The sequence below is a fragment of the Ptiloglossa arizonensis genome, chromosome 6, assembly GCF_051014685.1.
Source record: "Ptiloglossa arizonensis isolate GNS036 chromosome 6, iyPtiAriz1_principal, whole genome shotgun sequence".
Taxonomy (NCBI): Eukaryota; Metazoa; Arthropoda; class Insecta; order Hymenoptera; family Colletidae; genus Ptiloglossa; species Ptiloglossa arizonensis.
In genome coordinates, this window is record NC_135053.1 from 13,808,713 (window position 1) to 13,833,302 (window position 24,590).

General features: G+C 49.1%; 1 protein-coding gene across 3 annotated transcripts in view; it reads right to left on the reverse strand.

Moving 5' to 3' along the window:
• The window catches only part of LOC143148084 (discoidin domain-containing receptor 2), a 199,761-nt gene that overhangs the window by 41,291 nt on the left and 133,880 nt on the right, over nt 1-24,590 (reverse strand). For 2 of the 3 annotated variants that reach the window (XM_076313991.1, XM_076313990.1), the window contains one exon: nt 12,156-12,287. The exons of the other annotated variant lie outside the window; for it this stretch is intronic. In XM_076313991.1, coding sequence (XP_076170106.1) covers nt 12,156-12,231 — 76 coding nt within the window. In that variant the 5' untranslated portion in view covers nt 12,232-12,287. The remainder of the gene's footprint in view (nt 1-12,155; nt 12,288-24,590) is intronic. 3 annotated transcript variants of the gene reach the window in all.

The following is a 24,590-nucleotide window of genomic DNA, read 5'->3' on the forward strand; positions in this document are numbered from 1 at the left end:
GTCCATGGGGTACTCGACTCGTCGAGTTGTCCGAACGATAATCGTAAACGTCTCCCCCCAGTTCCGTGGCGTCCCCCACCCCCGCGTGGGGGCCGCAGGAACAACGCAGGAACTTGTGTCGCACGGTGGGCAGGTTCGATCCTCGTATTTATAGACATCCTGGAAAAGAGCAGAGAAACGAGAGAAGAAGAAGTAAGTTATGCGACGTTTGGCCCGCCCCAGCCACTCATTCGGCGACCATAACTCTCGCGGAGTGACAGCTCCGAACGGAAGGGTGTGCGCCGCCCTCCGTCCGCGAGAAGAGGGAAATTGAATGCCTTCGCAACCCCACCTCGCGACTTCTTCCCTTCGCCCTCCGGGCATCTGGTCCTCCTTCTTCCACTCTTAACCGCGTCACTGTCAAATTGATAACCGTTCCTTCCTCCCGGGACGACTGCTCCTCGCCCTTCGAGTCTACCGCAAGAAAACCGGGGGAGCGAAGTAGAGGAGGAGGAGGAGGAGGAGGGGATGAAAGCCGCGGAATGCGACCGAGCGAGCTCCTTCTTGCCCCCCTCTTAGGTATTATCGTCGCGGGACAAGTTGATTTCGTCAATTTAAATAATTTATACGGGACCGCGAGGACGAGATACGAAAACGCGAGTCGACCGGGGAATTATCGCGCCGGATCGAGAGCTATTCCATCGCGAAGAAAATAATGGAAAAAGAAAAGAGGAAGAAAAATAACAATAATGTAGCATCGGATTTTCCGAGTCCGCTTGGGCCTGGTTCGACCGTGGGCCTAAACGAGGCAGCACGTGCGGACAGACCCGGGTCGAGGTAAACGTTTGGTGCCGATCTGTCCGCTAGCTTTTACGATAGGCCCGAGGATCCCTTTACAGGGAGTCCTGCACGACGACCAGGTGTAAGAATGCACGGGGATGAAACAGAGTAGACGTGGCTCGGAGAAAGTGAGGTATGCTTGGAAAAACGAACGATCAGGATGGTCGAACGTCACCGAGTGTCCGAAGTGAGAGAGACTGAGGAATAGAACGAAAGAGAACGAATGGGTATGACTATATAAAGTACGAAAGGAATGTTTGAGGACAGTATGTCACAGACGGTACAACACAATGTGTCCAGAAGTTAGGACAGGACAGGGTGTCCTGAGTGTAAGAGTACGACATCGAGGATATGTTCGGAGAGTGTGTCGTGGACAGTACGAGTAAGAAGACGATAAGACGAGACGATTAAAAGACACACTGAGACGAAAGACAGGTATAAGACTTAAGCAACAAAGACGATCGAGACGCGTGCCGAGGGCACAAAGACGGTTAGCTCGGTTCAATACGCGGTCGATCCACCTTAGTGGAAAGCGAAACCAATCACCAACACTACGTTTAATACTAATATATCACTGTAATATATAATATCCTTAAATATACTGCAATACACCGCACGAGTACAACAGTTATTTGGGGGCTCGTACGGTGATTAATAACTAAGATCTCTTCTCAAGTGATCTCAAGAGAGGAAAGAACAACAACAATAATAATAATAATAGCGGAGCGTGCCGAACGAATGAAGCGAAACGAACGAAAAGCTTTCTCGCGATGGTACCGGTTGTGTGCTCGCGCGAAAGAAACGGAAAGATCGGCTTACCGTGGCCCGTGGACGCCGTCGGATTTTCTATCTCGTCGGATTTAATAATTCCGGTCTCGGTCCGCCCTTTGTTAACTCCGCAATTATTATTAACGACGATGTACGAGGGTCTGGCGGTCTGGCCACGCGGCTGCCGTTACCTCTCGCCTTGTTTTCCTCCTCCGCGGCCGCGAATGTAAATTAATTACTCGCCCGGGTCTTTCGCGAAAAACATATTAAGCGGCTGCCATCATCCCCCCACCCCCGGGGCACCCTGCACCTTATTACGCCGCGATATTACGGCGTAAATCACGACTCGCCTCGCGGATTACTATTTTTCACCGCCGAGCTGCGCCACCGCCCCCCTCTCGAGGCTAATCGAAACCCCCGAAAACTTCTCGTTCGTATAGAACCCGTTCTACGTGCTCACCGGAAACAACAAATGTCTCTGGGTCTCGTTGCACCGAAATTACGCGACTAAACGTTAACAGAGAAGGTTAAACGAAAACGAAACCAGAAACTAATTGCCGTATTACGACACCGTCGTTTTATTTACTCAGCGGAATGAACGAGCCGACACCCGGACGTTTCGTCCTCCGTTACGCGGAGCTGGTGAATCCGTCTCCTGTTCGGACACCAAGCGAAATTAGAACGAATGTTTGTAAGAGCGACGACCCCGAAAGACACGAGTTTCGCGCGTTCGCTACCCCTGCTTAGGCCACGCGAAGAGTTCCCCGCGTTTTCGGAGCGCCGAAGACACGGTTTCCGTGGTCGGATGGTATTCGTCTAGTTGTGTTTTACGTGGCTGTGCCTGCCTCGAGGGCTCAACAAACACGGCCCCCATGGGCGTGGGATTGAAATACGAACAATCAGCGCGTCGACGTGAAGTTGCTCCACATAGACTACCAATTTGATGTCAGAGTGCAAGCTTCAGTCATCCCTTTCGGTGTAGGCGAGACCTTTCTAAATCTCTACCGGCTCTGCTAGTCGGTACCCGAACTGATCGTGCAGGTATTACCTCTAGCCCGCGATATAGGCTATACCACTGCCCCCTCCAACCCATGGTCGGCAACAGTGGGGAATTTCTCACCCTTTGTGGGCTGCGCTAGACCGCCGTGGTACCAGTTTAAACTACTGGTGGAGTTTTCGCACTTATTGCGCTCCCCGTTGTGGGTCTTGCACCCCTCGGCACAGGTGGGCCAACTCGGATGCACGGTGGCGTCACTCACCGAAGGATTCCAGTCACAGACTACGTCGGTCGACATGGCTTCCCTTCTGTGCTTGGGCGGATGGTATTGTCGGTACTCGGGGAGCCATTTTCGTCTCTTTCGGGGAAAACAAACAATCGTTGCGGATGGATGATAACGCGCGGAGGGCCACCAGACCCCGACGTGGAGGAGGTCGGCGCATGCTCGACGTTTCTGGCGCCGGGACGGCTGGAGAAACGGAAGTACTACTTTTACATCCCCTCTTCCTCTTCGCCTCGCGAACGCGCGCTGGAGCTCGCGCGCGTACGCCCTAGCCCCTCTGCTCGCAGTCTTTTTGCACCCTTCTCCACCCTATAACCGACCCTTTCCCAACCTCCCCTCGGGCGTGACCCATCCCCGGCAGTCTTGAAATCACCGTCTCGAGTTGCGTGCAGTGCTTACTCCTCCCGCGGGGGTCGAAGCTGCAACCCCTTTTGTACGGTACGTGCCTCGTGGCGAGCATGTGTTACGGTCGCCTTCGTGGCCTGGATTTATCAAAAGCCGTGCCTCGACTACCGTCGCTCCGGGGCCGAGAGTTATGTTTCTGACCTCGGACGCTCGGAATATCGCGCCGGTTTCTGGAGCTCGTTAATCGCGACGTCCCGCGACTTTGATGTCGAGCCCCGTGCCAACGGCGCGGGGGTGTTTCGCGATACGCGGATCGATTCGATTCGAGAGAGAGAGAGAGAGAGAGAGAGGAAAGGGTGGAAGGGTGGAAAATAATCGAGCACGGATTCCGATGGAACTCGCGGCCCTTTTCGCGCGATCGTTCAATTTGAAGAAACGTGTACATACGATGGAGCGTGAATTGGTTGTGCACAGTTCGGATTATGATCTAGAGTTTATGTCGGATTTTGGTTTTGGTGACGTATTAATTGTTAATAAATGTTAATCTGTACAGGTATAGTCCATCCAAAGAGACTAGATATCGATGTTTATATTAATGTCTGGTCTCTAGCCATTGGTCTAGTTTCTTGGGATCCAGGAACGACTGTCTCTCAGTTACAGATTTTTTAAACAAATTGAACATTGTTCGGTCGATGGTCGTAGTAGTAGTAGTTTAAACAGTGACTCGAAATATATTACAATGAATTATTAGGTTGTTCGGAAAGTCATTTCGTTTTTTTTTTTTGGTGAAAATAAAATACGATTTTTTTTAGAGTGTACAAGCATTTTAGTAAAGTATATAGTCTCCATTTTGGAAAACGAAATGACTTTCCGAACAAACCGATACAATGGAAATTAAGATCGATTCCGCGAAAGAATCAATCTGTTCGAAACTATCGATCGTATTTACACGATCGGATCGCGTGGCGAATTAAGGAAACGTCGAAATTAATTTCACGCGAACCTCTTCGTACGGACTCGTCCGTAAAATTGGATCAGGACGTAAATCAATCTCCTCGATGCTGTAAATGATATTCGTACGATGAAATTATGCAACAAATTAAGGTAATCTCGCGGCGGATAGCTTCCGCGTGGACTCGCGCGTAAAATTAAATCGCGAGCGGATATCGATCGTTCCCGGCGTTGCGAATCACCCTCGCGCGATCGAATCACGTGACGCGTTTAAACGCCATCGAAATTAATCTCGTCCTTAATTTCTTTTCGCAACCGTGACGTAAGATCAACTCCGTCGAAAATCGGACCACTCCGCGCGAACGATACACGATCGAATTAGGTAACAAATTAACGAAGAAAATTAATTTTCTCCCCCGTTCGTTAGACTCGAGTCGTTCGCGGTAAGGAATTTCCCCGACGAGTCGCGTTCCTCGACAATCGCGATCGAGAGGCGGAATCTTGAGGGTGGTTGCAACCCTTCGAGGGCCCGCACTCGACCTCGGGATATGGTGTTTGCTCCCGCGGCCTAGACTTATGAAAATACAGATCCAAAGGGCGGATTGACGGGCGCCCTTCGATCTCGAAAGTCGAGGATTATTACGCTCGACGTCGCCGTCGACGGCTGACAGTTGACGTCCTTTCAGAGCCGCGCGTCGTGGCTCGACGCGTTTCACCAAATCTGGCCCGTTTCACCCTCGTCCTCGCTCGATACACGTGGATACGTTCACCACGGGGGTCGATCCGCGTCTCGAACCGTTGAACACGGAGAACGCATCGGGGAAAACGTTGACCGACTCCTACGGGGCGTCGAAAGGGGGAGAGGGGACGGTAGCGTAGAAAGGGGGGCAGGGGGGGCACGGTATACGTAAACCGTCGCTTCTGGCCCCGCGATCGAGCCCAACGAACGGGGTAAGGAACAGATGTCGGTACGGCTCTTCGCGCTTGGGAATGTTTACGCTCGCGAGAGAATTTTATATCCGAGAGACATACGACGTACACGTGCACATCCGCGGCCTCTTTGTCCCGCCAGCGATTCGACGTTTAAACAAACTCCGCGAAAGTAGAGCCGCGGTGTTAATGACGCCGCGTCACGTACAAAGGAATGACAAATCGCAACGATCAGCGGGGACGTGTTGTGACGGGCGTACGCGCGCGCCGTCTCGCGCGAGAAACGAGCTTCGGAATCGGCGAACCGTTCGAAAATACTGCGGAGGAGTGGAGACACGGGACGTGGGCGTCGCGCCACGATCGGTACGATCGCGGATTTCGAAGCGGATCCCGGTTTCGTTACGGTGTCGCGCGATTGTCGGGCATCGCCCAGGGAGTGAGTAGGAGAGCGCGAGTAGGAAGATTGAGATGAAATTTTGAAATATTGCTACGAGGTGTAGAGATAGATCACCGTGGACACCGATGAGGGAATAGGAGATACTAATTTTGGTTTCGTGTTGGATGATCTCAGAATCTTCCTCGAAGGTAGTTTTAGTAAGGGGGGTGATTAGGAAGGTTAGAATTAAATTTAAAGTGAAATTTTGAAATATTGCAAGGAGATGTAGAGATAGATCACCGTGGACACCGATGAGGGAATAGTAGATACTAATTTTGGTTCGGTGTTGGATGATCTCAGAATCTTGCTCAAAGGGAGTTTTAGTAACGAGGGTGATTAGGAAGGTTAGAATTAAATTTAAAGATGAGATTTGGAAGTATTGTGAAGTGGAATGGAGATAGATCACTGTAGATATCGATGAGGGAATAGTAGATCCTAATTCTGGTTCGGCGTTGGATGATCTCAGAACCTTTCTCGAAGGGAGGGTTAATAACAAGGGTGATTAGAAAGGTCAAGATTAAATTTAAAGGTGAAATTTTGAAATATTGCAATGTTGAGTAGAGACAGATCACTGTAGACATCGATGAGAGAATAGTAGATCCTAATTTTGTTTACACACCACGCGATTGTCTTCCTCGAAGAGAATTGTAACAAGGGAACAAGAGGACTGAAATTTAGATTTACAGTGCAACGCAGAAAAAATAGATCAACTTGGATTGGATATTTGGAAGTACATTGAAGCGAAGTAGGAATAGATCTACCTGGATTTTGACGAGAAGTCGTGGATTCCACTTTCGTTTTAGCGTCGGATGATCTCAGACCCTTCCCGGAAGGGAGTTGTAATAATGAGAGGGTAAGTAGGAAGATGAGGATGAAACTTAGAAATGGAAATTAGAATTACGGTGAAGTGAAGCAGAAATAGTTCGCTGTGGATTTTGATGGAGGAGCAGTCGTAGCTCCAACTTTCGTTTTAGCATGATCTCAGCCTCCCCGAAAGAAGTTACGATAATGCAGGTACAAATAGGAAGATGAGATTGGAATTTAAAAATAGAGTTTGAAACCGTAAGAAAATCGAATTTGAAACTACGAAGCAGACTTTAAACGGATCGTTGTAAAAATCGACGAAGAGATGATCGAAGATCTCTCTATCGCTTTAGACTTGCAACAACGAGATAACGAACAGGATAACGAAGATGAACGTAAATTTTCACGTACAACGAGGAATCAAAGTAGATGATCGAGAGATAATATTGAAATAATTCCAAATACTGTGAAACTGGTACGAGTACTTTTAAAGGGTTCGATTAAAATATCCCTCGAAAGTCGAAAAATGTCGAGACTCCTCCGAAGCAGTTCGTGGTTCGGCCGTGACTCATTCGGTATCACTGACTCGGTGCAATTTAAAAATTACTCGAAATTCCTGGGACTCCTAAGATGCCATCCTCCGTGAAATTCCAGCGAGCCAGCCAGAAATCGGCGCGGTATGCGGACCGCGTGACGCTTTCGCTATAACGCTTTAATTGTCGCTCGGTTATGTTAATACGCCGACAATTTCATCGGTGGCATGCGCGGACCTAATGGATCTGCGGATAATTGGAAAGGAGGGGTCGCGGAGGTCCTAGGGAGGTAACGGACCGATGACAATGCCATAACGCAAGAGGGTTTTCGCGTAACGATTCTCCACCCTGGGCACGCTCTCCTGTTCGTCCTCGACGCGGTGGCGTCGACAATATGCACGCTCGCGTACACGCGCATCCGCTTTATCGCTCAACGTGTACGTGCGCGATTGCGCGCCGACCTCGATGTTATTGTTGCCAACATTCGATTCGGTTCGCATGTCAACGTTTGCGCGTAATTACGGTAATGTCGTTACTCATATCGACGAATCAAAGCACAGTGGGAGCACCGACCGACTCCTATCCTCCGTCCGTTTCCGCTCGGGCGAACCAACATCCAAATTTTTATCGCGAATCGTTTCGCATTGTTTCACTTTTTCCAATTATCGACTCGAAGTAAATTTCCGTGGCTGAAAATTCGCGGAATATTTGCGAACGGGTCACCTTGGTTTCGATCGTCGATGAAAACCGCGCCACGAAAATTCGAGCACAATCGTATCGAAGTATAAACATTCATCGATACGATGAACGCGTAAAGTAGAACGAAAAGCGTATCAAGAGCTGCATTGAACGCATCGTTCTTAAAATAAAGCGACGCCGTTTTTCCTCCGTTCCCACGAGCGGACCGTACTCGATGATTCATGTAACTAGGACGGGCCGTAGCTCTGTCTTAAGTGAAAATAGACAAAAAAGGGAACAACTCGTTGTACGAGGCGGTGACTCCTATTTCTTGCGACGTTGCTTTTTTTCGGTCGATGTGTTCGTGCGATATAATTACTTTGTAAACTTCTTTTTTCACTCGTGCTCGAACATACGCGTACACGTAATCGGCTAAACGTAGATTCTACTTCAGAAACGATCGATATCGAACCCTTTGAGCCCTCGAGGTAGCTTCGAGAAATTAAAATTGTTTCCGCAGTGTAACACTCTTCTCCGTTTCTAATAACGAATCTTCCAAGCTAAAGATTTGGATCGTCGAACAAAATGATCGTTCGCGTCAAATAAAAAACTTGCAAAAGCGATTCGCTGTAGCTCGCTCTTGCAAATAATACTCTCGATCTCCGTTACAACTCACGCACCGATTCTCGCAACGTGCAAAAACAACGTCTCTCCACTTGTCACCGTTCGTCCCATGTTACGGTAAGTTTGCGAAACGGTAGGTAAATTTGCGCGCGAAACGACGAGACGCGCGCGCGTGAAAGTCGATTAAAAACCAAAAATTCAATTTCCACGCGCGGAGCGTTGTAACCGGGAATCTCGGGGCGAGTATTATTCGGTCCGTGTAGCTGGTTTTCCCAGCGATCTCGCGGGCTCTACGAGCATGTCGAGGCGCGCACGCGAGGCGGATACAGGCGTGTCGCAACACCCGTGGTCGCGTGGCGTTGGGACCGGGTCCGCGGGCCGTGCATACGCGCATACGTGCATACTCGAGAGTTCTCATCGAATGCGTGAAACCGTACGCGCGTGTCCCTCCCCTCACCACCACCACCATCGTCCTCCTCATCCCTCCGGGTCTCAATACGCGATGCGCGTGCACGCGCGCGGCTGTGTGCGTGCCCGGGCGTTACGCGTGCAGAGCTAGGCCCGCGCAGACCGCAATCCGACCGACGTACAACATGTTTATGTATCGCAGGCAACATTAACATTGCAATTTATGCGCGCTTTAACTGCCCCGCAGCCCTTCCAGCCGGCTCTCGTCCTCTCGACGAGCGGCTGGCCCGCTTAACACGACCGCGAATTTACCAACGCGGTTCGACGCACAAGTTCACTCACCGCAGGAGGGCCGATATCTCTCGTCCCGGTACATCCCCCACCACCGCTTAACCCCCCACCACTGGGTCTTCGCGTAGCTCACTGGCTTTCGTCGAGCGCGCGAGGTTGCCTATTTAGAATTTTCGTCGATCGCTGTCCAACCGTCGCGGCCGGTACGGTCACCGCGACAACTCGAGGATCCTCGAAGCTTATTAAATTCCAGAGGGGAGGCGGAACTGGCCGAAACGCGAGCGCGCGTACCGTGTCGGTTTCGACGAGCAACGTGTCCGCGACCACTGTTCACGCGCTTCGCGAAGCTGGGAACGAACGACCATGCGGATTTGTATGCACCGAATGCGTCCTCGTAGGTATGCTCGGACTCGGAGACTCGAGCGGGGAATAGATACGAGGGTTGTTCCCGCAGATTTGAGACCTTGAGCGTGACGGAATCTATCGTAAACCCTCGCTGAATTAACCTCGCCTGCGTCGCGATCCGTCGTCGACTCGCGAGACAAGCTGTCGCGGAATGCTCCGCGCGAAGTCCTCGGGATTTTTAATTTGTTATTCTTCGGAGCGCGTTGCGCGAGTTCCGTACCTGACGATCGTCTAGGCGATAAACGCTGGACGGAGAAAGTACACCTGTTCGGTGAGTCCATCGTCGATGAAGCGAACACTTCCTTCGAACCGCGTTACACGATTTCTTCGCGCGACGATCGCTCCTATCGAAAGAATAAACGGAGAAAGTACACCTGTTCGGTGAGTCTGCCATCGATGAACCGAACATTTCCTTCGAACCGTATCACACGAGGTCTCCGCCTAACGATCGGCTGGGTGATAAACAACGGACGGGGAAAGTGTACCCGTTCGGTGAGTCCGACGTCGACGAACTGAACACATCTTTCGAACTGTATCGCTGCCATTGTCCGTCTAACGATCGGGCGAGCGATAGACGGTTGACGGTGAAAGTACACCTGTTCGGTGAGTCTACGATCGATGAATCGAACGCTTCGCAACGATCGATGAGATTATAAAATTGTCACGAATAGGCTCAGCGCTGAGCAAACACCGCCGGTGAACAATAGGTCTTCGATACACTTTAGATCTTGCGTACTATAGTCTTGTTTCGATAAATTTACGCGTGCAGCTTCGGGTAGCCACTGACCGATCTAAGGATCAGTTGTCTTCCAGTATCGGACAGTTTGTCCGGTAAATAAATAAATAAGAAATAAAATCGATATCTCGAAGAACAAGCTCGTTCTCAAACATTCGTTCGGGCTATTTCCGTCTTCTTTTACAGGAAGCTGACCAACGATTACATTACGTCTTAACGCACTTACAATTTCTATAAATACCCGGCCGACCAAGCGGAAGCTGGTGCGTCATCCGAGCCGAGCGACTCGTTCGAATAATTTTCGGTCGACACCGAACGGTAGGCGATACTCGGCGATTCTTTTCCTTGAAAAACACGCGCTACTCGGTGTCTCCGGTCGATAGGAAACCCTGTGTACGAGGATCACAGCGAGCGTGGACTGTCGTTAGCCCGTAGAGAGAGCGCCGCGATAAATTTCGATCCGGCCTCGGTTCGCAAGAACGCCTCGCGCGCGGCGTACCATCGGGAGGGGCTCTCGGTGGGGCAAAAAGGCTACCCCGCCCAGTCCATTAAACATTCCGCCGCCTCGGTGTGGATTTATTTCTTTCTAAAACTGTTATGTATATCGCGCGGTACATAGACCCGGAACACGTAACCCCGGCCCGAAAACACCGACCCCCATCCATCTTTCGGCGAGTACGTGGGGCGCGAGATATCCCGAACCGAGCGTACCCTCGCGCGAGCGAGCGAGCGAGCGAGCGAGCGAGCGAACGAACTCGAGGCTCGATTTCACGAACGAGTACCTGAAAGCCTTTACTCCGGGGGCAAAACTCTTGGCGGATACTTTGCAAGTTTCTCGGCCTGTTTACCTGACACGAGGGTGACTGCTGGGGCTGCCGAGAGTATCCGAAGTCAATGGGATGGAAAGCAAGCCGAGCGGAAACCGAGCGCGGTGGAGGCCGAGGTTTAATGCGTGGCAACGCGCGCGAGAGCTACAAGAACGACGAGAGGGGCAACACCGAGATTCCTCTCCTGTTTTTATCGGTCGTCTCAAACCTAAAGAGAGAGAGAGAGAGAGGGATGGAGTCCCCCCCTGTTACCGCCACGAGAATTATGGTCTCGGATGTAAACACGTATTTCTACCGTGTACGTACGGTTGGCCCGCGCGATCTACCCGCGCGCACGGTCGACGAGAAAACCAGCGGGGGATCGATTTTCTACCGGCGAGGCGTGCAAACCCGAGCAACGTCCACGACAACTCGACCGGACTTTCGCATCTAGACGATTCGCGACAGTTTCCGCGGTGATCTCGCGAGCATTCGCGGTATTCCTTCAAGGAGGATACGTGTATCGATCTTTTCGATCGAACACGCCGGGATACTCGCGCACGCGACGATCGATCGTTGCGTAGGAAAGCGTCGAGTGGGATTCGAGAACGATAATTGAGACATTGGCGATCGAAGACTTGCGACTCGTCTTTGGTCTTTGAAGCCAGACTCGTCGAGTCTTTTGACGATTCGAAAAGTCGTCTTTCGGTGTTCGGAAGTTGGCGATTGGAGACGTCGAAAATCGTCTTTCGTTTTTCGAAACGTTGGGAACCGGAGACGTCGAAAATCGTCTTTCGTTTTTCGAAAATCGGCTATCGGAGACGTCAGAGATCGTCCCTCGTTTTTGGTAACGTTGACAACCGGAGACGTCGAAAATCGTCTTTCGTTTTTCGAAACGTTGGCAACCAGAGACGTCGAATATCGTCTTTCGTTTTACGAAAATCGGCGATCGGAGACATCAGAGAACCTCGTTTTCGATACGATGATGATCGAAAACACGACCGATCGTTCTTCGTTCTCTAAGTACAGAGAACCCATGAACACGTGTTCCGATTTCGAGTCACCGAAGCGGTGGAAGATCTCGGTCAGCGTCCTCCAGGTATACTCCAGGTTTTCCCATTCGAGCGATCGGTATAAATTATAATAATCTCGAGGACGCGGCGGGTCGGTTGTTATTTTTCAAACGCGCGAGACTTAAACCTGAACGCTGACTGTCCAGCGGGCTGTACACTTCTGGGCACAGTGTCTCGTTCATCAGCGTTCTATCGAAGAGTAGCATCGTAGCGATAAGGGATGAACGATGTCCAGATCGAGAACAAACGATAACACCACGGTACTCACATATGTCTATGGATCGTCCTCCGGCGAAACAGAGGATCAGCAGGTAGAAGATGAGGCACGTCCGCAGGTAGTCCATGGTGGCGTCGATGGATGGTCCGCTAGCCAGTGGTCATCGAACTCTCATAACCGTTTCTGGAAGAAAACACCGAACGTTAACACGGACGATCGTCGGTAGTAGGAAAAGAAATTGTAAAATCGCTGGCTGCTCGTCGGCCCGGGAGAAAGCAATTAAACGTAAGGTTCTCGGGAAGAGCTCGAACAGGGTATGGGGAACCAGGAATACCATAAGGGGAGGGGGAGGGGGGGATACGACGAACAACGGCAGAAAAACAGGCTGGAAACGGCCGTTTCGGCCCTCCTACCCGTGTGCTTTTCGCCGGGGTGAAATGGCGCGGCTCTCGTACCGGACAGATATACGACCGGTACAGCAGCCACGGACAAAGAGCTACATTCACGCCACCAGCCATTACGCGTCATTATCGAGATTAGGATCGGGCGGAGAGAGTTCGGTACGGGAAGAAACGAGACGACCGACGACGAGAAAAGGAGCGAGTCAGGCGAGAGACGACCGGAGCGAGGAAGAAACGAGCCTGGTGAACGCCGCGGGGACCTTCGGCCGTGGTTGTTCTTCTCTTCGACGAGGGGGCGAACTCGTGTGTAGCGGATGCTGATGGCGCGGAAGAGGGTGGGCCCGGAGAGGGAAAAAGGACCGTACTTTATTCACCGCGGTGGTGCCGTCGCGGCGCGCATCGTAGAAGGAGAGGGAAAGAAAAAAAAACACAAAAAAAAAAAAAGAACAAGTAGGAGGGGTTCCTCGTTCGACCGAGAGCGAAGAGGGGGCGACCATAGGCGAGCCTTCACTTTTTGGCTAATTAACGGGAGTTTCTTCGACTACCGAGACTACTTCGCGATGCTTATCCGGCAAGTTTAGGGCCTCCCCTCACCTCGACCGGCAACCGTTGTTCGACGAACCGTGGAAAAAATTCCCCCGGCCCGATCACGCGTTTCTCGCTCCGAGTCGTCGCGTATATCGGGCCGCCATCGCGAATACACCAACCTCGTGGAGACTCGGGACGACACCGAATTCCGTAGCCGCGGCGATTCCTTTTGAGTCTCGTTGCGCGACGGTTAGACGGGGGCAGAGACAGTGATTTTAATGAAGTTGTCCGAGATCGGGAGAACGATCGCTCGGCTGGATCGTTTCGGGGATTCCGAGATATTCAACGGTGGGGCACCGTGTAAATTTCTGGATGAAACGGTCGAATAAATTAACGTTGCGCAGTTTCGTAATTAAAGACCTAGCAAAGTTTCGTGAGAAATCAACATTGCGGGGGTTTACTTCTCCGGGTGGAAAATATTACGCCCCTGCCTCTGTAGCGCCTATTACTTGCTAACAAATAGGGATAATAAAACACTCTTCTTTGTATCGAATTTCAGTTGGAATCGACAAACTGAGAAGTTTCGACGATTAAGAATCTCGTATATCTTTGATCGTTGAATTAGGTTGAGGTCACTTTTCCAACGCAGTGGAGTACTCTTTTTGTCTCGAAACACCAGTGCAGTGTACACTGTACACTGTCAGCTTTGTAGACTGTGTCGAGTGCAAAGGATTACACAGCGTCACTCTTGTTAGTAATACTATAAAACAACAAATTGAAACATTATCGAATATTTCTACCTTTTACACTACGATTTGAACAAATACGTGAACGTCCTTAAGTGTGAAAAACTGGTGTGACGGTCAACGTGTTAACCGTTTATCGCGCGATATCGTTTAATCGGAATTTCTTCGGAGCTCTCGAACTCGAGGTATGCGTAACCCAGAATATGGTAAAACCTATAAAATCGTATCACCTTTCCCAGACCTAACCCAGAAGACAGTAAAACCTATAAAATCGTATCACCTTTCCCAGACCTAACCCAGACCTAACCCAGAAGACAGTAAAACCTATAAAATCGTATCACCTTTCTCAGACCTAACTGAGAATACGATAAAACCTATAAAATCGTACCACCTTTCCCAGACCTAACCCAGAATACGGTAAAACCAATAAAATTGTATCACCTTTCCCAGACCTAACCCAGAATACGATAAAACCTATAACATCGTATCACTTTTCCCAGACCTAACCCAGAATACGGTAAAACCAATAAAATGGTATGACCTTTCGCGAAAGTATGTTAAAACGCGTGGAGGGTAGATAAGAGACCGTCTAGTTTCAGTTGACTCGCAGAGTTGCGTGTCGATCCGTAGCGAAGCGTCGTCGCTTGTAAAGAAATCTCCGTAAATGGGAAATTCCATCGAGAGTCAAAGGGGGTGAGGGTAAGGGACGAATGCTCGCGCGACAGCTCCATAGAGGCGCGTAATCGATTAAGTGGCTGAATCGGATTATCCGACCGGCAATTAAGATACCATTCAGCGCGAGGCGGTTACATCGGTACCGGTGTCGGGGGACAGCACGATCACAATGCAGTGGATCGATTAGTCGAGGCTGTAATTGAGGTCATAGGGTGCATCCGAGAGCTCGAGTTACTCGAGTCGGTGCAGCGGACCGTGTCGGAGACGTACAACTCGTTCCTGGGACCGCTTGAATTCGTCCCGACGCGACCCGACGCGATGCGACGCGACGCGCGATTAATCATTGGCCGTTCACGAGCTCTGTCTATCGAGAACCAGAGTCGGCCGTCTCGCGGTCAACGCGGTGGTTTCGAGAATCGTCCCAGAGCGCAATAATATCGATCGTACCCGATTACGGAACGTCGAACGGATCCGGCGAGTCATTAGGGAGAGAGAGAGAGACGCGTTCGATCGTTGGGAAGTTTCTTTTCCGAGTGATTTCCTCCGGTTGTTATTTCGAGCTCTGTAATTTAACGGGGAAATAACGCGACACCGGGAAATTCCGTGGAACGCGAACTGCCCCGTATAAATTTCGATCGCGGATCTATATCGAGCTCGATCGAGCCCTGAGAGCGTAGGGTGGAGGGGGAGGGGTGGGACACAGGGTGGGCGAGTTTATAGTTGCTAGTTGAAACGGCACGGTTTGCGCTATTTCCAGCATTGGCGCCGACGTAACGTCTCCTGTAAATCTCCCCGCGATACCCGTGCCGGCCCTGGCCACGAAGAAATCACGTGGATTTAGTGGCCCGTTTGTTCCGAGTTCGTACGATACGCACACTGCCATCTTTCATCCGTTGAAACACCACCTTCCTTCGGCCGCCGACTTTTACCGCGAGTTGCTACATAAAGTGCCCTTGTACGTACCTCTGGACGCTCGATTTCCACGGTATTCGCCTTTTCCTCTCCTTTAAATAGCCTACGTCGCCGGAGACCGTACGCGTTTTCCGTCCGACGCGTACCAAACCGTTTCTCGGCCCGCGGCGTAATTCGTGATAAAGAAAAATCGACCGATGATGATTCCTCCTCTTTGAGAACACACGGCGCAAGCACGAAACGAATTTTGTTCGCGGAGAGCTTCGTTTTCGGAGCACTCGAAACATCGTCAAGTGGGATACAGGATACGGTTTTTGCAAAGAGGAACGAATGTTTGTAAACGAGATCGATGAAATTGTAGATAAACGTGTTTTTTTAACGTAATTGTAAGTCGTTTGTTATTTTACAAAGCGAACACGTGGAAGAATATCGTGGCTCGTTGTACGATTCGAGAAAGTGCATTTATCGTGGAGGCTTTATTTTCGAGGCATTCGAACGGTTTTAAGCGAGAGCAGGATATCGTTCTCAAAGAAGGAACGAAAGATTGTTAATAGATCGATGAAATTGTAGATAAACGTGTTTTTTTAACGTAATTGTAAATCGTTTGTTATTTCACAAAGCGAACACGTGGAAGAATTATCGTGGCTCGTTGCACGATTCGAGAGAGTGCATTTATCGTGGAGGCTTTATTTTCGAGGCATTCGAACATTTTTAAGCGAGAGCAGAATATCGTTCTCAAAGAAGGAACGAAAGATTGTTAAAAAATCGATGAAATTACAGATAAACGTGTTTTGATATCGTTTGTTATTTTACAGTTACAAAGCGGGCACGTGGAAGATTTATCGTGGATCGTTGCACGATTCGAGTACGCGCATTTATCGCGGAGGCTTTATTTTCGATGCATTCGAACATCGTTAAGCGGGAGCAGGATATAGTTCCTGGAGGAGGAATGAAGGATTGTTAAAAGATCGATGAAATTGTAGATAAACGTGTTTTGATGTCGTTTGTTATTTTATAGTTACAAAACGGGCACGTGGAAGATTTATCGCGGAGCGTTGTACGATTCGATAACGTGCATTTATCGTAGAGACTTCGTTTTCGAAATACTCGAACGTCTTTAAGCAGGAACAGGATATCGTTCCCAAGGAACGAATGAAATATTATTAAAAGATCGATGAAATTGTAGATAAACGTGTTTTAATGCCGTTCGTTATTTTACAGTTGCAAAGCGGACTCATGGGAAATTTATCGCGAAGCGTTGCACGAATCGGGAACATTTATCGTAGAAACTTACATCGTAAATCGGAATTCGCTAACCGTGCGTATGAATGTTGGCGATCGACTAAATTCTTGCGAGTTGGCAATAAGTTTGTGCATTGGCAGCGAAATCGTAGGTCAGAGACAAGTTTCCACGTTGGCAACGGACGATACAAAAGGTCAAGCACACGGTGGTTTCCTCTTGTTTTATTATTTCCGGTGTGACGTCCATGTGCGCTATGCAAGAGTATTTTCCATACCGTCTACCTTTCTAATAATCGTATCTATCAATAAAAGTCATTCGACACAAGTGCGGTAGTTCTACGCCAATGATAAAAAAATTACGCTAAAAATTCGATGAAATGTGTTCGATCGAGAAATAATTAAACGTTTGATAAAAAATTTGAAATTTCTTACACGGAGAATTATTCCTGGATTTTCCGTAGAAAGTATAACGATCTTGGAAACCATCGAAGAGACATTATTTCTCCAGTAATTTATATTCCCGGATTGACGTGTTTCTTTCGTCGAAGGATCGCCGCAATCGATCACCGAGGCAACTTCGTCCGAACGTTCGTTCAAAAAACGAAGCTTCGAATTTATTTAATCCCCAAGAATCCCTCCTTTCCTCCCCGTGGGTTCGTTAACAACGTAAGAAAGTTTCCCGATTTGTATTTTCGAGTTCCCTCGGTGGTATTAATTTCAAACGGGATTCGAATTAAACGAGTTGTTCCTGGTCTGTTCTCGAGAACGTTCGTACGGTCGTTTTACGTAAAAGCAGCGATTTTCGCGAAAAGATACGCGTAACCGTAATGGAGGCCCGTGTAGAGGAGCACGGCACCCGCGTACAGGCATATAAACGAGCGTACACCGTTGCATCCCCGTGCTACCGACGTTTCTGGATCGTTAACCGGGGCTCGTCGAGAAACTCTCGAGCGCGGGCGAAAAATTTGTATCCAAACTAGTTTCCCCCTCGGTCGTCGAGTGGCTTCGCCGCCGTGGAAAATATAACGCGGCCCGCCATCGATAAATCCCGGAACGTCGGATTAGAAGCCGCAAGTTTTTTCAATAATTTTCGGCGAGCTTAAAAATCAACGCGCGACGCGGTTCAGCGACGAACGTCGCGAATTATAGCGAAAATAACGACCAGGGGCGTTTCCCGCCACGAAAATAACCATTCCGATGAAAGTCCCCGGGAACGTAACCATCCTACGCGGTTAACGTCTCGCTCCGACGGAGCGTAATTATTCCTTTAGGTTTGTATAAAATTTTTACTCTCCTCCGTGTATACACTCCAGGGGATAGAGGGAAGCTCTTTGACGCGTTCGCCATCAACGTCGTGTATTCGGGACGTTTCAAATTTTTTTACAACGAACTTCGTACGCGCAAAATGATTTTTACCTTCCCGATGTACCGAGAAGGAAATTTTCGAAAAAATTACCCTTACGGAGGAGCACGTTTTAGAAACCCCATCGCGTTTTTACCGTTGGAGAGAGAAAAGTCTGTTTCAATTTTCGGTAAGTGGGTAATTGTACTTCCTGCAGTGTCTTGGTTTTGTCGGTATATATATATATATACTTATTCGTAAAAATTTTAAACAGTGTCTTCCGAGAAGACGTTAATTCGGTACAAAGAATTAAGTGAAATCCATCTCCATCTTCCTTAATGGAGGAAAACGTTAACAAACTCTGGTTGGTCGCAAACTCGTACCGTGTTTCTGTCCTGGTAAAATATAGCGACGTATTCGTCTCTGTCGATCCGTTCGTGTTCGTTTTTTCGCGGAAAATTTTGCGCGGAATCTCATTCTTTGCTCGAACCACGTTTCTTTCGTTGGAAAGTATCGCGACCTATTCGTCTCTGTCGATTCGTTTTAGGTTCCCGTACGAGCGGCCCGAGCACGCGGTACGCGATAATTCAATTTTTATGTTTCTCAAAAAGGCATCCGTTATTCGCGTGCAACCGAGAGCCTCTCTCGGCTCGAGGATCGCGCGCGAGGAGAACCCACTCACCGAGAAACTCCTAGCCGAGATACCCACGAACCTACCAACTTCCAAATCATCGGTTCTCTGGTCGGGGGTTGCGGGCGAATTTTCCCCTAAATTTTCCTCGAAATTGTAATTTTCTGGTCGAGATGGTTCCCTCGGTCCTCGAGCCAAAAAAGAAAAGAAAAACAACCGTACCCCGCCGCTCGAAGGAGAACGCGTCGGGCGTATTACGCGCGGCGAAAGTTTTCGCGCGACTAACGATTCCCGGATCGTCGAGCTCGGTTTCGCGGTACCGAGTACTCGATTTCGGTCGAGGAAACACGCGACGGGCGTTACCAAACGGCGGTGTTTCCCTCGGTTTTCGCGGCGGGAAAACGCGGCGTTCCCCGCGACGCAGAGGGATTTACGACGTCGCTGGAAAGAATTAGTCGCGCGTGGCGCTCTTTGAGCGGGCGTTTCCATCGTGCGGGCGCATAAATTTGCGCGCGAATTCGCGGAAAGGCGAGAGATCCGCGAGCCGGGTGCCGGCGCTGTCGCGCCTGCGCGCGTACTACCGAGCCGGGCGAACACGCCTTGCACGTTGCTCGAGTGGCCGGGCAAATTAAAACTCGACGAAGTCGTCCTCGCGTAATTGCCGGGGCGCGCCGCGACTTATTTTCGTAGACCCTTCTCGTGGCCGCGACGCCGACGCCGACGCCTAGAAAGAGAGAGAGAGAAATTCGCGACGCGGGTGGGTCTCCGCACGCCGCGTCGCGTCGCGTCGCGCCGCGCCGCTTTAATACTCGAACGCCGCGGAAGGTGGAAACACGTGTGCACGCGCGGTCCACGGTGCTCTCTTTTCTTTTGGGTAAGCGAGCAATAACTCCTGCAACTAATTCGGGTGCTCCTCGATGAGAGTGTTCAACGGATGATCTACGATCCTTTTACGATCCTTTTCCAGCGCGAATTTTGCTTCCGCGCGGGAACGCGTTGCGCGACTCCGGTTAAGGCGCTTAGTCGTACCCGTCGCGATAAGAAAGAATAGCGGGAATGGAATAGTAGAGGAACGGTAATAGAGTAGTACATAATAGTACGGTAAATGGAATAGTGGTAGAAGAGTATCGAATAGCGAAATAATAGAATAGTAGCTAATTGTACAGTGAATAGGATAGAAATAGAATAGTAACTGATAGCAGAGGAAATAGAATAGCAATAAAATAGTACCTGACACTGTAGTAAATGGAATAGTATCCAATACTGGAGAAAATAGAATAGTAATGGAATAGTACCTAATCCTATAGTAAATAGAGTAGTAATAGAATAGTACCTAATATTATAGTAAATAGAATGGTAATAGAGTAGTACCTAATACTAGGGAAAATAGAATGGTACTAAAATAGTACCTAATCCTATAGTAAATAGAATAGTAATAGAATAGTACCTAATATTATAGTAAATAGAATGGTAACAGAGTAGTACCTAATACTAGAGAAAATAGAATAGTACTAAAATAGTACCTAATACTATAGTGAATAGAATAGTAATAAAATAGCATCAAATAGTAGAGTGAATAGAACAGTTATAGAATAGTACCTAATAGTAGAGAAAATAGAATTGTGGAAGCAACCGTAACATCATGAAGAATATTTGTAATCGATCTTATGATTTTCATGCTAATTCTGCAATTGAGTTAATTACGAAATGTCGTTACTAAAATTCCATTGTACTCTCTCTTGGTATGCCTGCTTGCAAAACCTGTTTCGAGGCTCAAAGAAAATTGATTCTTCCTTTAAAACGCAGGGAAACTGACCGACTCTTCCCTTTGCGCACTGCCAACCCTTAAGGACTCTCACCCCGACACGCACACAAACCCGCGCCCTCGACTCGCTCCTTGACAATTCTGGCGCCCACCTTCCTCGAAATTTTGCCTCCAATTATTTCGGTCTCTTTCTCGAAAACCTCGACACGCTTGGACGATCACAAGATAGCATAGAAGATATTCGGTCGACATTAACGGAAAATAAATTTAAATATCGAAATTTCTGTATCGTCGCACGACGATAAAAATATTCATGTAATGAAGAGGAATGGATGTACTTTTATACTTTTTAACGTTTCTCCGAACACTATACGCATTATTATTCCCATTGTATATTCAATAGAAAAAATTAGTCGTTTCCAAGAGATATTACCATTAAGAACCCTCCTGAAGGTCTCGTTTTCATTTAATCGAAGTTTCAATTCTCGTAGCCGATATTAGCTCAAGACAAATTAAAGCTTTGCCGGTGGAGTGAGTTAAAAAACATCCTCAACTATACTACCCTTACAAACACAGGCTATTCTTCAATCCACCGTGAAAAATAAAAATAACACAGAACCATTAATACCCATCCTCGTAGTTAAACATGCAATCAAACTCTATCGATTCACCTACTTAACAATTGCATCTCGAAGAGCCTAAAGTATCACCCCAAAAACATACTTCCCAACATCGACCCTCTCCGTTTCGCCTTATAATTTCCTCGACGACAGATCGACGATTACCGCGCGCTCGTCCCAAACCTGTACCTCAAAAACCAACCAAATACTTTCCCTTACGGAGCTCGTTTGTACTCGTCGAACTGCCACACCTCGTGGAACTCGAGTCTGGAAAACGATCGTCCAGGTCGCGACTCGGGCCGCCGCGCCGTCACGAATTCAATTTGTTAATTTCATTTCCCGGGAGCGTATCGTTCCGAATGCAGGCCTCTTAGAGGTACGGGGGCTCCTTTGACGGCGTCGTCAAAATTCAGATTGGACGGAGAGGAACGCGCGAGGCAAAGTGGACGGCGCGGCGTCGTCGCTCGGATTTTCCTACGACGCAAATAGCATTTCCAACGTAGCACCGGCGGCGGTCAACCGAGTCACTTACGGTTTACGGTATCTTGCCGGAAACGCAACGAGCGCTCCGCCGCGCTAGGATACCACCGAACATCCTCGGGGAGGATGTCGCCTCTACGGAGAGACGTACAAACAGGTTTTACGGCCGGCCTTTCCGCGAAATCAGAAGCGAGCATCATCCCGCGCTTCTCCAACCCCCCTACCTACCTACCCCTCCGCCCGGACGTGGGCCGTTTCGCTTTGAAACAGGATCCATAAAATTTACAGAAGTCCAAGTTTCTCGTTCGACCTTCGCGCATCCGGTGATTTTCGTTCGGGAAGATAACACGGGTGGAAACGCGGCACCGTTCTCGTGTCGACGCGCGTACATCGAGGTCCGCGATGAACGTTGTCGTTTCTGTGTACCGTGTAACCGTTTCCAGAGAGGAGGACGTCGTTGCCTCGTAAAGATCTACGACCATGCACGAGAGGTGAGATCGCGGTCAACTTACGTCCCGAACGACACGCTTGGACGTAACAGAGACGAACAGCAACGTGTTTTTGGCTCGCGACGACTTGGACGTGACCTCGACGAACAAAATTTCCTTCGAGACTCGGTTTAACTTGTTCTCGACGAGCACACTTTTCTAGGGTCGTTACGATTACATTCGATGCGTGCTCGAAGAATGAATTTTCATGGGTTGTAGTTTTCCTTGGATTTGTTCTGCAAGAGCAAATTTTTCTAGGGTTACGATGACTTTGAATATATTCTCGACGAAAGAGCTTCTCTATGTTCTCGACGACCTTGGACTTGTTCTTGAAGAACAAATTTTCTTAGGTTCACAATGACCTTGAATATATTCTCGACGAACAAGCTCCTCTAGGTTCACAACGACCTTGAACTTGTTCTCGAAAAACAAATTTTCCTAGGGTCACGATGACCTTGAATATATTCTCGACGAACAAGCTTCTCTAGGTTCGCGACCACCTTGAACTTGTTCTCGAAAAACAAATTTTCCTAGAATCACGATGACCTCGAATATATTCTCAAGGAAAGAGCTCTTTCAGGTTCGCAACGACCTTCGATTTGTTCTCGAACAGCAAACTCTTCCAGGCTCGCGACGACCTTGAACCTGTTCTCAACGAACCAACCCTCCTATTAGACTCACGATACCCTTGGACTTGTTCTCGACGAATAAACTCTTCCAGGTTCACGACGCGCTTAGGTATTCTCAACGAACAAAATCTTCGAGGGTCGCGACACACTTGGGCGTACCTTCGAAAGAAATTTTCTCGTAAACTCGGGACGTCTTGGACGCGTCCTCGAAGAGACCCGGACAATATGCCGATGGCGATTCCCAGTGTCCTCTCAAATCGTGCGAAGGAAGGTCACCGTGAGGGTTTCGCTGGATAGACCCTGACCTCCCCCCGAGGGTATCTTTCGAAGATTTTTCCTACGTAAAAAGAAACCTCGCGACCCCTTTCAACGTGGCTTCGACGAGCACACTATTCCCCTAGGCTCGACGAACGAACTCTCTTCCAAAGCTCACATCTTGAATGCGTTTTTAACGAACAAAATCTTGTCTAACCCATTCGACCCTAAATTACGAGACAGATTAGTAGTTGTCGATCTCGAAGGATCTTAGATTCTAATTTCTATTCTCTGACGGTTCGTAATATTAGTCTCGTCTTGTGATCATCGATGTAACATGTCGAACATGGCCGAGTGAGTGCTCGCAGTTCGTCAATGTAAGAAGTGGAGCATCCAAAGAGTAAATGAGTTAAACTGCGTCTACATCGTAGCAACAGTGAGGCACTTTTTGCCCCCGTTCGGGGCTTCTTGAACTTTGCTCCAGGTTACATCGTATCTCCGTCACCCATGACAAATGTCGCGGCTCGTTCGCTTCTATTCGAATCGCTAACATAAGATAGAGAAGTACAAAAGTCGCGACAAACACGTGCAAACGAAAGCAAACGCTCCTTCAGTTTGAACACTGAGTCTACGACACTTTGAATACGACCTCGACGAATTTCTTCCCAGGATAGCTACACTTTGGACATCAACTCGTCGAATAAAATTTCTTCCCAGACTAGCTAACACATCAATTTGTCGAACACAATTTCTTCCTAGGCTAGCGACACCTCAGACGTAGTCTCGTCGAACACAACTTCTTCCCAGGCTAGCTATACTTTGGACATCAACTCGTCGAATAAAATTTCTTCCTAGACTAGCGACACCTCAAACGTAGTCTCATCGAACAAAATTTCTTCCCAGACTAGCTACACTTTGGACAATCAACTCGTCGAACAGAATTTCTTCCCAGGCTAGCGACACCCCAGATATAGTCTCACCGAACAAAATTTCTTGCTAGACTAGCGACACTTTAAACGCATTCTCGAAGAAGTTTCTTCCTAGGTCAGCAACACCTTAAACGTATTCTCGACAAAGTTTCTTTCTAAGCTCGCGACGCGGTCGAACGTGACCTCGACGAGCATCCTCTCCGTCTAGGCTCGCGACGCGACGCAGTAGGGCGCGGTGCTGCGCGGCTCGACGCTTTGATCGGTTCCCTGGACGTTTCGCAAATGGCCACGATCGAGCGTTACTCCCGTGGGCATCGCTCGTTCCCGACGACCGCGCGAAAAAGAGGAGCGCCGCGAGCATGGCTAATTACGAGGGCTCCCTTTGACTACCGTGCGCTGTTAGCGCGGTCGACGCTGCTGGCGCTGATGTTTATCTTCGAACGCGAGCGATGGGGGCCCCAAGATGGCAGGGAGGTATCTGCCATTTATTCAACGCGAGAAACCGGTACGCTTCTCCCGGTAGGACGTGGAAGAAAACGAGCAGCGTCGCGGGTCGAGCCTCGGGATATCTGCATCTCGTTCCATTCGCCCGATGCTCGCGAGCCGCGTCGCGGTGCCGCGCGTTTCACCGCGGTGCGCTTCGTAGGAGCCGGTTTCGTATTAATTTCGAGACACCGGCCTCGTCGTAGCTCCGGGTGAACACTTTGTCTTCGATCGATGCGCGTGCTCGCGGAGCACCGGATCGCACCCTGAGCGAGACTTGCTCAACGGTGACCACCAAGCGTACGGGATTTAACGACGACAACGAGGTTCCGCGTCGGTATCTAAATCTGATCCACTATC